The 14,124-nt window shown below is 46.8% G+C and overlaps 1 protein-coding gene across 5 annotated transcripts in view; it reads left to right on the top strand.

The window, feature by feature from the left end:
• PLCB4 (phospholipase C beta 4) overlaps positions 1 to 14,124 on the top strand; it is a 176,996-nt gene that overhangs the window by 93,158 nt on the left and 69,714 nt on the right. For all 5 annotated transcript variants that reach the window (XM_059468217.1, XM_059468215.1, XM_059468216.1 and 2 more), the window contains 4 exons: positions 7,337 to 7,437; positions 10,313 to 10,393; positions 10,692 to 10,751; positions 11,945 to 12,088. In XM_059468217.1, coding sequence (XP_059324200.1) covers positions 7,354 to 7,437; positions 10,313 to 10,393; positions 10,692 to 10,751; positions 11,945 to 12,088 — 369 coding nt within the window. In that variant the 5' untranslated portion in view covers positions 7,337 to 7,353. The remainder of the gene's footprint in view (positions 1 to 7,336; positions 7,438 to 10,312; positions 10,394 to 10,691; positions 10,752 to 11,944; positions 12,089 to 14,124) is intronic.

Raw genomic sequence — 14,124 nt, 5'->3', positions numbered from 1 at the left:
AAAGGAAAGACTGCTGATATTAATGCAGTTTGGAAGTTTGTTTTCATGGTGTTTGTAGTTAATAATTCACTCTTAGGATCTTGCAGTTGTTTTATGTCCTTGGATCCCTTCCTGAACTCCTGCATTTGTTATTGGAGTGATGCTCACTTACCATTCTTTGGTGTTTATCTGTACTCCCACCTGAACTCTTTCTAGAATTTTAATTTCAAACATTTGTTCCTGTCTTCCTGTCACATTAAAGTACAGGAACCAGTTCTGCTTGAGATCTTGTAGAGCAGAAAGCTCCAGAATGAAGCTAAAAAGAAGAAACTGAAGTTCTAAATGTCAAAATTGCCCATGATTTGAATTCAAATAATTTGCACAAACACTTTGCATAGGTGTACCTAAAAGTGAGAAACACTCTTCACTGGTTTAAAATGTGTCACCTGTCAGCAGCAGATTAAACAGCAGTAGAAATTAAGTATGGTATTAATTGCCCAATCACCATGCTGAAAACTTGGTTTTTCAATAGATTTGCCAAAATTTTTGGCAAATCTGCCAAATCCCATTCCTTTAGGCTGTAATTTTCTGCTGTAGTGATACAAGGTGTCAAAGTTCACAAAACTGTGAAGAGAGACTCTGGGCCTCAGTAAATCAGGAAATACTTGTGGTGTTTTGCAACTGCTGCATGTTTGTTTGTTTGATTGTTTTATTATTCCATGAGGTAGCCTTTGTTTTAACACTGCCTTCCACTGAAAGCCACAGAGTGAAGTAATTAAACTTAGTAGAAGTGACTGCTGGTTAAATCCAGCCGCACTGTATACATCCATCACATGCTATAGCAGTTCAGAAAGGATCTTGGCAGCGATTACACAAACCATTGTTTCCATCAAAGCCCAATTTGCTCTCTACTACTACCTGGGGATGAGATGGCTTCCAGGAAATGGGACACTTGACATTATGCTAAATAAATCTGAGCACCTCTAAGGCTTCTGCATGACTAAAGGTAAAAATGTAGCATCTTCACATTTTTAGACAAATTAATATTTTGCATGGTTGGTGCTATTGGAATGAGACAAAACAGGGTAGGTTCTGGGGAGTGGTTCCTCATCACATGCTCACATGAAAAGAAGTTCACTTGACAGATCTAAAGCAAAATGTTACTGTTAGATGCATACTGAATAATATGTGTAAATGAACATCAATTATCATTTACTGTCTTTTGATGGATCAGATTGCTAAATCCTCTGTAGTATTCACAGGATTATGAGCATTTCCATCCTGAAATAATCCCTTGGGGAGATCTGTGCCTTTCCCTTTTTCTCTCACCTTTGCTGTTACAAAACTGAGAATATGAACACCAAATTTCCTATCACCAGAAGAAAAGAATAGGAAACACAACTTTACTTATTCCATGAAGTTTGTCGTTTTCTATGTCTGGTTTATTATTTTTTAACGCTTAAGTTTTTAGTAACATCCAATTCTGATAGTTCTGCATTTTAGCTCACTATTGAAGTCATACCTTTTTCTAGGAGTATGTATAGGTTCTCTTGTTTCTTTAGGAGTTGTTTTGAAAATCAGTAACACGTTACCTTTTCTTTGAACACTTTGGTGTTGCAATTGCAGTGTTACTTTTGTTTTTCCAGGCATTTCAAGTGACATCTATCTGAAGGCTCATTTTGGTCAGCAGGTGAAGCTAATAAAGCTGGTTCACAATGGTGGCACACAAGGACTGGTCCCAGGCTGTGATGAGTCCTGATGACTTTGGTCAATTCAAAAGGAAAACTCAATTCAAAAGGAAAATTCAAAAGGAAAACTCTGCTCCAGTGGCTCTGTATTGCTGCTGAGCAGAGAAATAATTTGCCTTCTTGGGCCTACAAATGTCTGTAATTTAGAAGTTTGTGAGGAATTAGACCTGAATGAATCATCTGAGAAGCTTTTCATAATGGCTTGATTTAAATGTATTTCTAATAGTCAGAACAGAGTTTTGTTACACTGTTGGAAATAGACCAGAATAAGTTTATTTACAATACCAACATGTCTCTTTCTGCACCATTCATTTCTCATAAAGGCAAGTGCTGTCCCCCTCAAAAAGGATGGGTGGTCAGCACTTAGTCAAAAAATGAGAGTTTTCAAATGAATAGGAATGCTGGGGAAAGCTCTAGGTATGGACAAACTAGGAAGCCATTAGGACAAGAAGAAAAATCTTGAGGAAGCTGAGGGGTGATGTTAGAGCGCTGTGTTTTGTGCTAGGAATTGCCCTTGTCAGAAGCGGTGGCTGTCTCCAGAGGTGCGGCCGAGGGCAGGAGCAGCAGCAGGTACCCCCGGAGCTCTGCATGGGCAGCCTCCCCGAGCTGGGGCAGTGCTCAGAGGCCAGCTCAGAGCACCCCTCCTGCTGTGCCCTGGGCCCCCGGCTGGCCCCGAATCCCTGCACCTCCCGTGCAATGCAAGTGGGACAGCGGCAGTGGAGAGCGGTGCTGGCCGCCGCAGCCGCTTCTTGGGGGCCTGCTGCTGGTCCTGGCCCTTGCTCTGGGGACGGCTGCTTTCAGGTGCTGCGTTAGCTGTGGGAGTAATCTGTTTAAAAATAGCCTGCTAAAAAGTAATCTTTAAAAAAAGGGGGGAAAATCCGGCAAAATTTGACTGTGGAACAGCCTGGAGAGCTGGGAAATCTTGGAATTGTCTTACGTTATAGAGTGGACACTGCAGAAATTCAGCATCATGACCCTGCTACTTTTCACATAGAACTCACACTATAGTGGCTTTTATTTTCTTAAAACTTACTCTGAATTTTAAGTTCTGGAGTTAAAACCAAAGTTTCATGTTTAAAAGACATGAAACTGCATTTTCTTTTTTTCATTTCCCTGTCTCTGCATTTTGCTTATATTAATGTCAGTACCTTTATGACCAAATGAATTTGACATTGAGGAGTAAATACATGAAGATCTGACTTTTCTTCAAGTTTCTAGAAATATTTACACTATTTGAATATGAAAGTACTTCAAAGCCTCATTAAAAAATGAAAGGGGCATTTTTATAAGCATTTCAGTGCTTCACTGCCTGTTTGGTCATGGACAGCTGGATGTTTACTCTAGTCTGTAGCTCTGCAGGGAGGCTTGCTGGACTGGGATGAACTCCATAAAAAACCTCAAAAGTTAGAGAAGTCTGCTGATCTAGATCTGGTTGTCTTTCTAATAAAGAATCTTGTTCACCAAACAGGAGTGATGCTGAAGGTTATATGTATTTTGAGGTGGGGGGAATGTCCTGAGGTGACTGGGAATGGGAAATAGATTCAGTTTTTGGGGTTTTTTAATTGCTTCCTTGTATCTGTAAGAAAAACGTCTATTCCTGGGCACGATTACCAAACTCAGCACGGTTCTGGGTGGGTGCTGCCCTTGAAACCCAACAGACAGTAACTGGGGCAGGTTTCGGGGCTGTAATGCCAAGAGGTGAGTGGTGAAATGGCAAACACAGCGTGTGGAGCCTCCTCACCTCTCACTCAGCAAACAGGGCTTCATTCCAGAGCAAAAATTATAACGACTAAAAAAACCCCTCCAGGTCCTGTTAGGATCCTGGGGCTGAGCAAAGTGCGGAAATGGTGAGTTTGTGTGTTTGAAACTGGGGGGGCAGCTCTGAGGAACCCTGCTGTCCTTGCCAGCAGTGTCTCAGCATTGACAGGATGTTTATGGGACCCAAGGAGTATCCATCCATCATGCTAGCCAGCCCTGTGGGTTAGTTTAGAATATCACCTCTTTCCACAAACATTTGTCTCCTTTGTACTAACAGAATCCTTTCCTCCTCCTGTTCAGCCACACCTTGTCCTTCTCTTGGTCAGGGAATGACAAACCCGGCATTTACATCCCACACGCCCCAGGTTTAGCTTAGTACAGCCAAGCTTACAGAAGAGAGAGACTTTTGTGTTAATTAATGCTCTTCTGAATATGGTTCATTTTGTGTCCTCGCTCTTTGGGTGCTCCAGGTGAGCTTCATGTCATCCAAATCATGCCTTCAGGCACAAATCAGAGTTGGGAGAAAGGGAGATACTGCAAGAGGCTGTTAACTGCTGCAACTTCACCCACCTCTCCCTTGTAGTCATTAATTGAGTCCTGAGGTGGATTTATATGAGTGTTCTTTCTGCTTTTGTGAATGGTATGTATTCATATTATACTTTGAGAACTCTTAAGTCAGTAACAAAATTTGATTTCAGTTTTTAAAGGCAGTATAAAAGTTTTCAAATTAAAATTTTGCTGCTTTTAAATTTAGTTCCTTAACTTTCTGTGTCTCCCAGTTGAATCTTCACACATTTCGTTGTTATTTAATGTCTCTAAAGAGGGTAATTCTTGATTCTCACCATAGTGAGGATAAATGCATGCATGCATTTGCAGCCATATGAATGCTGCAATGTCGTGTTTGTTTGGGTTTGCTGGTTGGGATTGGTGTTGTTTTTCACTCTCTTTGAACTGCTAAAAAATTGATGAAGATGAACAGAGGTCCAAAGAGTGACACGGGAATATTTTGTATTTTAGTTTGGTGATCTTAAAAGCTAACACGGTTAAGAAAAAAATGGATTTTTGAGAGGAGTGTAAGAAACGTGAGAGGCTGAAAAGAGCTTTTCTAAAGGCAGAGAGAGTTTTCTTCACCTTCTGCACAGCTGCCAAAGCATAAGGCTTAAAAATGTTGTTTGTTACGGTTCGTCCAGCTCCTTGCTGCGTGTACTCGAGCTGCCTTTCCCTCACACTTCATCTGTCTCCGTGCATCTGTAAACTGCAGTGCCCTGTGACAGCAGAGCTGGGAAAGGGACCGGGAAGGTGGGAAATAACAAGGAGCTGGAGTGTCCAGGCTGTGGATGAGCTGCGAGCAGCCAGGCTGTTCTGTGCCCTAAACCCGGCCCATGCAAATGGCATGGAGGGCTGTGCTGCTGGCTCTGGGACAGGGGGTGGTGCTGCCTCACTGCTCCTGGGCCAGACCCTCATCCAGAGAGGCACCAGGGAGAGAGGAGAGGCTCGGGCTGACTGCAGGGCGGGAGAAATGCACGGTGCAGCCCCAGCTGGGGAGCTCCTGTTGAGTGTGCCAGCGATGGAGTAACAGGCTCATCTGATGTGTGAGTGCCCAGAGGGAGGAGAGGAGAGGAAGAGGAGCTCTGGGCTGGGAAATGCACGGTGCAGCCCCAGCTGGGGAGCTCCTGTTGAGTATGTCACCGATGGAGTAACAGGCTCATCTGATGTGTGAGTACCCAGGGAGAGGAGAGGAGAGGAGAGGAGAGGAGAGGAGAGGAGAGGAGAGGAGAGGAGAGGAGAGGAGAGGAGAGGAGAGGAGAGGAGAGGAGAGGAGAGGAGAGGAGAGGAGCTCTGGGCTGGGAAATGCACGGTGCAGCCCAAACTGAGCAGCTCCTGTTGAGTATGTCACCGATGGAGCAACAGGCTCATCTGACTGTGTGAGTGCCCAGAGGGAGGGAGGAGAGCAGCCTGGGCAGGAGCTGGCACAGGGCTGTGCCTCTGGGGCTGTGTGAGTGCCCAGAGGGAGGGAGGAGAGCAGCCTGGGCAGGAGCTGGCACAGGGCTGTGCCTCTGGGGCTGTGTGAGTGCCCAGAGGGAGGGAGGAGAGCAGCCTGGGCAGGAGCTGGCACAGGGCTGTGCCTCTGGGGCTGTGTGAGTGCCCAGAGGGAGGAGAGCAGCCCTGGGCAGGGGCTGGCACAGGGCTGTGCCTCTGGGGCTGTGTGAGTGCCCAGAGGGAGGAGAGCAGCCTGGGCAGGAGCTGGCACAGGGCTGTGCCTCTGGGGCTGTGTGAGTGCCCAGAGGGAGGGAGGAGAGCAGCCTGGGCAGGGGCTGGCACAGGGCTGTGCCTCTGGGGCTGTGTGAGTGCCCAGAGGGAGGGAGGAGAGCAGCCTGGGCAGGAGCTGGCACAGGGCTGTGCCTCTGGGGCTGTGTGAGTGCCCAGAGGGAGGAGAGCAGCCTGGGCAGGGGCTGGCACAGGGCTGTGCCTCTGGGGCTGTGTGAGTGCCCAGAGGGAGGAGAGCAGCCTGGGCAGGGGCTGGCACAGGGCTGTGCCTCTGGGGCTGTGTGAGTGCCCAGAGGGAGGAGAGCAGCCTGGGCAGGGGCTGGCACAGGGCTGTGCCTCTGGGGCTGTGTGAGTGCCCAGAGGGAGGAGAGCAGCCTGGGCAGGAGCTGGCACAGGGCTGTGCCTCTGGGGCTGTGTGAGTGCCCAGAGGGAGGGAGGAGAGCAGCCTGGGCAGGGGCTGGCACAGGGCTGTGCCTCTGGGGCTGTGTGAGTGCCCAGAGGGAGGGAGGAGAGCAGCCTGGGCAGGAGCTGGCACAGGGCTGTGCCTCTGGGGCTGCATGCAGAGCTGGCCAGGTGATGTGTGTGCTGCTGAGCTGGGGAATGTTTCTCAGAGCTCAGAGTGTGCTCAAGCACTGCTCACAGCCAGGTTTCTCAGTGCCACTCTGGAGGGAGGACTAGGATCTGCCTTGCACAGCACCTGCAGAACTTCTAAATTGGGTTTGTGTGGGGTTCAGCACCAGTATAAAAAGGGGAAAAGCCATTTTTACAGGCTTGGGACTGTGCAGGAATACTCTTCACAGCCTTAAAAGTGCCACTACATTTCTGGTGTTTTAGCACAGAATGTGTCAGCTTTTCCCAGAAGGATGGGAGCAGTTATTGCTGCGGGAGCTACCTGTTGTGTTTGAAGACCATTCTGATAATAGAAGACATTTAAATAGATTGGGGGACAGCTACCATGCCATAAAAACAGTGGTTATCACTTCAGGTGTGTCTGCACAGGACTGGCTAAAAGAAAAGGAGGCTTTTGATAAGATATTGGATATAGATGATCTGTTTTCTTCAAAGCTTCTCTTCATTGGGAGAAAAAAGGGACAGACTAATAGTTTAAGTATAATTTAGTCCTTTTTTGTAAGATTTGGGAATAGAGATCTATTATTTCATATCATCCTGTTTTGAATGAAAATGAACACTTAACGGTGGCATGTGTACGTAACTTTCAAACTGTATTTTTGATTTCTGTATCAATGACCAGAAAAATAAGCAGCATTTGTCTGCATTACAGGTTGTAGTATTTGGTCACCTAGAGCTAGGTTAATCCCAGCCTCGTTGTACTCTACAGTTACAGTGCAAAGAGTTTTTCAAATAATTAAGTTCATACACACATTTTACAAGTATTTTCCATTTTAAAGATATGAAACAAAATTACTCTTAGGAGGAAAGATCCTAATTTGGAAATGCACTGTGACTTTTTAGTACTTCTGTATGAACGGAAAAGCTAAAAGTCACTTTTTTTTCCTGCTTGGCCTTTGAAATGCTCTTTTTGAAGGACAGTAATTGAACTGTGCTTTTCCATTCCATTTCAGGTTTTTCTTCTGTAATCATGGCAAAACCTTATGAATTTAACTGGCAGAAGCCAGTTCCCTCTTTTCTGCAAGATGGAGCTGTGTTTGATAGATACGAAGAGGTAAGACCCAGTTGCTTTTCATTTGCTATTCTCTTTTAAATATGCAGAAGTGCCAGAATATTTCATGCTTTGTTTTCATTGTACACAAAGAAACTTTAATTTTTTCTGGTAATACCCTCAGAAATGTCTATGGGGAGGCAATACCAACAGACTTCATTGCTACATAGAGGGTTTTTTTTGCTTTTAGAAGAAATAGCTTTAAAATATATTTAATCCCTCTGATTTGACATAAGCCCTGAGGAAGAGAGAGGGAGAATTGGATCAAAATATCTGTTACATGTATAAAACTCTCATCTTTGCAGATTCATAAAGCACATTATTAAACAAAGTGAATCCTTCCATTTTTTTGTATTATCTATCAAATGGAGGGAGGGAGAATATTGCTTTTTCTTGGATATATAAACTGAGCACCTGCCTATTACAAGGGAAAGTCAGAGAACACAGAACATTCATTTTCTGATTCAAATGCATCATTTGAGAACTGGAGTGGTTTTATCTACTTTGGAAAATCAATCTGCACTCTATCTGAAATATGATTACTATGATCCTGCTTTCAGCTGTGCTTTAATCCACCTTTATTAAAGGAATGCAAAACAGGACATTTTACACAGGCAGCTGAAATAAAGTGCTGAGAAGTTTACCCTATACTCAGCATTGATATGCTGGTAAGAATAATTGTATCAGGGTCTATTTTTAGTCTTGTTTGAACTGGAGATCTCTCTAAGTTGAAGGTAAGTGCCTTCAGGGATATTAGTATTTTCTTATCTTTGGAAATGTAAGTAAAAGGTATTTTTTATCACCAGGCCTGCCAAGATAGGGATAGTTGGTTTACCCTGTGTTTCCAGATTTGGGGCCAGATAAATGAAGTAGATAGTGGTGGAGATGGAGAAAAAAGCTTTATTTTCCTTCAGCGAGCCCTGCTGCAAACACAGTCTGTGAGTGAGTGGTTGTTCTCTCAGCCTTCAAGAACAGAGTGTGCAGCTGCAGCAGAGGCTTCCAGGTGCTCCAGGTTGGGTGGGGTTCAGGGGCACTGCTGGCACCTGGGTGTCACTGCTGGGGTGTCACCACTGGCAGGGGCAGTGCCAGGCACAGCTGTGCTGTTCTGCTCTGGGCACACGTGGGGTTCAGGGGCACTGCTGGCACCTGGGTGTCACTGCTGGGGTGTCACCACTGGCAGGGGCAGTGCCAGGCACAGCTGTGCTGTTCTGCTCTGGGCACACGTGGGGTTCAGGGGCACTGCTGGCACCTGGGTGTCACTGCTGGGGTGTCACCACTGGCAGGGGCAGTGCCAGGCACAGCTGTGCTGTTCTGCTCTGGGCACACGTGGGGTTCAGGGGCACTGCTGGCACCTGGGTGTCACTGCTGGGATGTCACCACTGGCAGGGGCAGTGCCAGGCACAGCTGTGCTGTTCTGCTCTGGGCACACGTGGGGTTCAGGGGCACTGCTGGCACCTGGGTGTCACTGCTGGGGTGTCACCACTGGCAGGGGCAGTGCCAGGCACAGCTGTGCTGTTCTGCTCTGGGCACACGTGGGGTTCAGGGGCACTGCTGGCACCTGGGTGTCACTGCTGGGGTGTCACCACTGGCAGGGGCAGTGCCAGGCACAGCTGTGCTGTTCTGCTCTGGGCACACGTGGGGTTCAGGGGCACTGCTGGCACCTGGGTGTCACTGCTGGGATGTCACCACTGGCAGGGGCAGTGCCAGGCACAGCTGTGCTGTTCTGCTCTGGGCACACGTGGGGTTCAGGGGCACTGCTGGCACCTGGGTGTCACTGCTGGGATGTCACCACTGGCAGGGGCAGTGCCAGGCACAGCTGTGCTGTTCTGCTCTGGGCACACGTGGGGTTCAGGGGCACTGCTGGCACCTGGGTGTCACTGCTGGGGTGTCACCACTGGCAGGGGCAGTGCCAGGCACAGCTGTGCTGTTCTGCTCTCAGCTGGCTGCTCTGAGACACCCCAGCTCTGGCACCCAGCTCAGGCTCCTTCAGCTGGGTTTGCTGCCCCCAAACCCCAGGAAGGAGCTCCTGCCTTCCCCCCATGGAGCAGAACCTTGTCTGTCCACCCTGTGAGCCCCTCCTGCTCCAGGTTTCTGGGGCACACCTGGGAGCCTGCTTTGTTTCCTCACAGAGGACTCTTCCCACAAAATCTCCTCACTATTCAATTAAGGAAGTCAGGAAGTTCTGGATCCTCTTTTTCTTGAAGAAGTGGTTGGTTCTGCACACCCTTTTCCGGCATTTCTGCTTAATTTATGATGCTCCAATTGAGGCTGGAGGTGTGTGGGGAAAATCTCTTTATAAATTCAGCTCATCTGACTTTTTGCCTTGCCCAGTCTCTCTGGACTGCCATTGTTTCCTGATTTCTTGTACAAATCAATATCCTGCAAGCTCTGCTTGTCACTCACTCTGCCTGCAAGGCACTCACAGCATGTACACTGCCACAGTGCAACAGAAAATGCTTCCCAAATTCTGCACCTTGAAAGGAAATGTGGCCATTGGATCCTGAGGGTGGCATTGGCAAATTATATATTTTTTACCTTCAAGCATTTAATTTTCAATACATTTCTTGAAGTTCTGTTTCATTAAGATTTTTTATTAGGTAAGAATCACTGCTTCTATTAAATAAAACATCATCTAGTTGCAATGAGGTAGGAAAATATTAATTAAGTGCATCTCAGTGTCTCAAGTGTGAACAATAAGACAAATCATTAAAAGTGATCTCTTTTTTAAAGGCCTGCCTCCCTTGTTTCTGTTTTTTTGGGAAAAAATTCTGCAGGAGGGTCTTTGGGAAGAAACAGAACAATCCTTAATTTGTGAATGATAAATAATTGATATTTGGCAAACTGACTAAAATGATGGTCTGTATTTTTTTTTCTATAGGAATCTTTTGTCTTTGAAAGCAACTGTCTCTTTCAAGTGGATGAATTTGGCTTTTTTCTGAGCTGGAAAAGTGAAGGAAAGGTATACTGCAATTATGTCAGGAATGTATATTATATGCTATTGCACTTTATGTATATTCTGTTTTTAAAAAATTTAAAATACTGTGTTAGTTTATTTACAAAACTAGTCCTCATCTTACTCTTTTTAGAATTGACAGAAGTGAAGAATTTAAGAGGGAATCAACTAATACTGAAGGGAAATATACTGCTTAGTGTTTATTACCAGTTTGCCAATGAAATTCTCAGGTATTTTTTGGTGAAACTCCCAGTGGAATTGTGTCTCAGCAGCCTTTGAACTTGTACCCTTTTTGTCCTTTCAGGAGGGCCAGGTGTTAGAGTGCTCCCTGATCAACAGTGTTCGCTTTGGAGCTGTACCAAAGGTACTCTGTACTTACTTTATACTTCATTTAAACGAGCAATATTTCAGCTGAAGGTGAAATGCAGGATTGCATTCATTTCTTAAAGTAATATCAGTAACACAGCTTTTACTTTGCAATCATAGCCTCACATTTGAAGTTTTGCAGGATTTGTTGTGATTGCAGTGGGCAGGGTCAGTCATCTGGCCTTTCTGATGTACTGCAGCGTGCAGGATGCACTGAGAGCTGAACAGACATTAAGAGCACATAGCAGGAGATTTTAATTATCTTGTAACAGTTTATTGGGATACTTGTTTAGGGATCTGAGAAAAAATGTTCATTTTCCATTACTTTTGTTCCTATCTGTTTGAATTTATTTTATCTTCTCTCTCCATTGGCATAAAGTGTAGAAAGATTTGTTTGCATCCCTCTTTCTGCGTTTAGGTGGTCAGAGAGGGCAGCTGCTCACAGCCTGCCTTTTTAAAGGGTTTCAGCAGAAGTACTAGCTAGGAGTTCTGGAGCCCCAAGCCTTTGGAAATACACTCAGGAGTATTCAGAAGGAATATGCAGGGTTTTCTGCAGAGTTGTGCCTCTCCTTCCAGCAGCCCTTCAGTTTAGGAGATCTGCTGTGAGCCCTGCATTTCCACTTTCACATATGAAGTGTTTCCATGTAGGTATTAGAAATCCTCCTGGTAGTCTGCAGGCCCAGATCTCTGCCACACTGAAGAGGCAAGAGCTGTGGTGATGCAGACAGCCCCATCCTCATAGACACAGCAGTGAGCTGCAGCCTGCAGCTCTGCCCTTCCAAAAGCATGCCCATGGAACCTCCAGCAGCAGCAGGGACAGCAGCTCGTGTGACACGTCACTAAAGAACCTCCAAGTCACACAGATCATGACTGCAGGAACTATGGGGTCAACTAGATGGGAATAATTAACTTCCAGATTAGTGCTGATCCTCTGTCCCCAGTCCTTGGAGTGATTAATTATTGTTCTTTGTGATGAAAAGATGAGTTCTCACAGTCATGTTCCTGACTGTCAGAATGTGTTGTTTTCTCAGGTTTGCACACAATGTTTCTGAGTGGAAGCACTCATTTCAGATGACTGGCAAAGGTTTAAAGGTTTGTAAATGTATGAGGAGGTGAAAATGCATTTTTACCATCGTGCCTCGCATAGCAGAAGTGTTGCAAATGTAACAAGTTCTTTATTGTGTCTCACAGGATCCCAAAATACTGACTGCACTCGAGGCTGTTGGAAAATCAGAAAATGAGCTGGAAGGACGGATAGTGTGTGTTTGCAGTGGCACAGACCTGGTGAACATCAGCTTCACTTTCATGGTAGCAGAAACCACAGAAATAGCCAAGGTATTTCACAATTAAACTGTGTGTGGGAGGTGAAAGAAGAGCTCATCAGCAGTGCTCAATTGTTTTTCCTAAGCCCGCCTGCATGGCTGACTGAAATACCTGGGTTAGAGTCTGCTGCCCTGCCCTTCCAGAGGGCACCAACATCCCTGTGGAGCATCCCTGTGTGTGTGCTGTGTGAGGGAAACAGTGATTGTCAGCCTGAGAATGCACAGAGGGTTATCAGAGACACTGAGAGCATTGTGTACAGCACTGGGCACTCCCTGAGCTGGTCAGTGCCCCTGTGTGACCTCTGTGTAAGGCACTGGGCACTCCCTGGGCTGGTCAGTGCCTCTGTGTATGGCACTGGGCACTCCCTGGGCTGGTCAGTGCCTCTGTGTGACCTCTGTGTATGGCACTGGGCACTCCCTGAGCTGGTCAGTGCCTCTGTGTGTGGCACTGGGCACTCCCTGGGCTGGTCAGTGCCTCTGTGTGACCTCTGTGTATGGCACTGGGCACTCCCTGGGCTGGTCAGTGCCTCTGTGTGTGGCACTGGGCACTCCCTGGGCTGGTCAGTGCCCCTGTGAGACCTCTGTGTATGGCACTGGGCACTCCCTGAGCTGGTCAGTGCCTCTGTGTGACCACTGTGTATGGCACTGGGCACTCCCTGGGCTGGTCAGTACCTCTGTGTGACCTCTGTGTATGGCACTGGGCACTCCCTGAGCTGGTCAGTGCCTCTGTGTGACCTCTGTGTATGGCACAGGGCACTCCCTGAGCTGGTCAGTGCCTCTGTGTATGGCACAGGGCACTCCCTGGGCTGGTCAGTGCCTCTGTGTGACCACTGTGTATGGCACTGGGCACTCCCTGGGCTGGTCAGTGCCTCTGTGTATGGCACTGGGCACTCCCTGGGCTGGTCAGTGCCTCTGTGTGGGGCTGCCCCAGCAGACAAGCTGGTGCTGCTGGGTCTGTGACAGGGATGCTGAAGGGAAGTGCAATTGCTGCCATTTTCCTGGTGGGTAGAGCTCAGCCCTTCTGCATTCTGTTCTCATAACCCAATTGTATTGTGTGGTTTGTATTATTTTAAAAAACAAAAGCAGGAAAGGAAACTCTGTGCAGTTATGGGGAGCCAGGCTCTTTTCTGCTTCCCATTGACACGGAGGAGCCCTCAGGAAGCAATGGTGCTGTTTGACACCTCATCCTTCCTGAGAGCTAGAGATGCAAGTCCTGGCCTCCACCTGCCCTGGCCCTCAGCTGTGAGCTGCTCTGAGAAACCTGCTCAGAGTGCTGACAGGACACTGCTAGCTGAGATCCAGGCATCCATGGGGGTTTAAAATACACACTCTTGGCTTTTCTTCTGTCTGCATGCATTTAGGGTGTTTAGGATTATAATCTGTTCTGCCTGTAAGATAAGTATTAAATAGTGATCAGTATCACACACCTGGTAAATCCCCTCCTTTAAAACTGTTTGCTGAATGCAGCATCACTAAATCCCTTGCCAGCCTGTTTTATTGTTCATTGCTTTGGATCCATACCTTTGGAAGCACTGGCGATGCTGAGCAAACTCCTTTATAGGAGAAACACTTGTATAACTTACATGGGTGCACTAAATTGATTTTACTGTATTTTCAGCAGACTTCAAGGGAAATAACGTGTCAGAGTTATGTTTTGAAAGCATTTGAAAAAAGAAGCAAAGCATAGGAGATGTTGGCAGCATTCACTTTCACACTCCACCCAGCAGCATCTCTGATTTATTCTGAGAGCAGCCCAGGGAGTGCCCTGAGTTAAGTTTCTCAGCCACCCTAGATCTCAATAACCTGTATTAGCCTAATTGGTTTGTGAGAATGCTGGCCCATTACAGAGGCTGTCACAAGAGATGAGCTAATTATGCTGTGGAGAAGCTCTGGTGCTCATTAGCAGCCCAGCCTTACAGAATTGGTGTGTCATGCTGCGGTGGGCAGGCTCTGAGCCCCATGGAACCCAGAGCTCTGCATCTGGGAGTCTTCCCACCAAAACACTCACCCAGAGCTGTCAGCAGTGATGATCCACCTCATCTGATATGA

The sequence above is a fragment of the Ammospiza nelsoni genome, chromosome 3 (genome assembly GCF_027579445.1).
Source record: "Ammospiza nelsoni isolate bAmmNel1 chromosome 3, bAmmNel1.pri, whole genome shotgun sequence".
NCBI classification, from domain to species: Eukaryota; Metazoa; Chordata; class Aves; order Passeriformes; family Passerellidae; genus Ammospiza; species Ammospiza nelsoni.
Note: the sequence above shows the minus strand (reverse complement) of the source record. Positions and strands in the feature narration are given on the sequence as shown.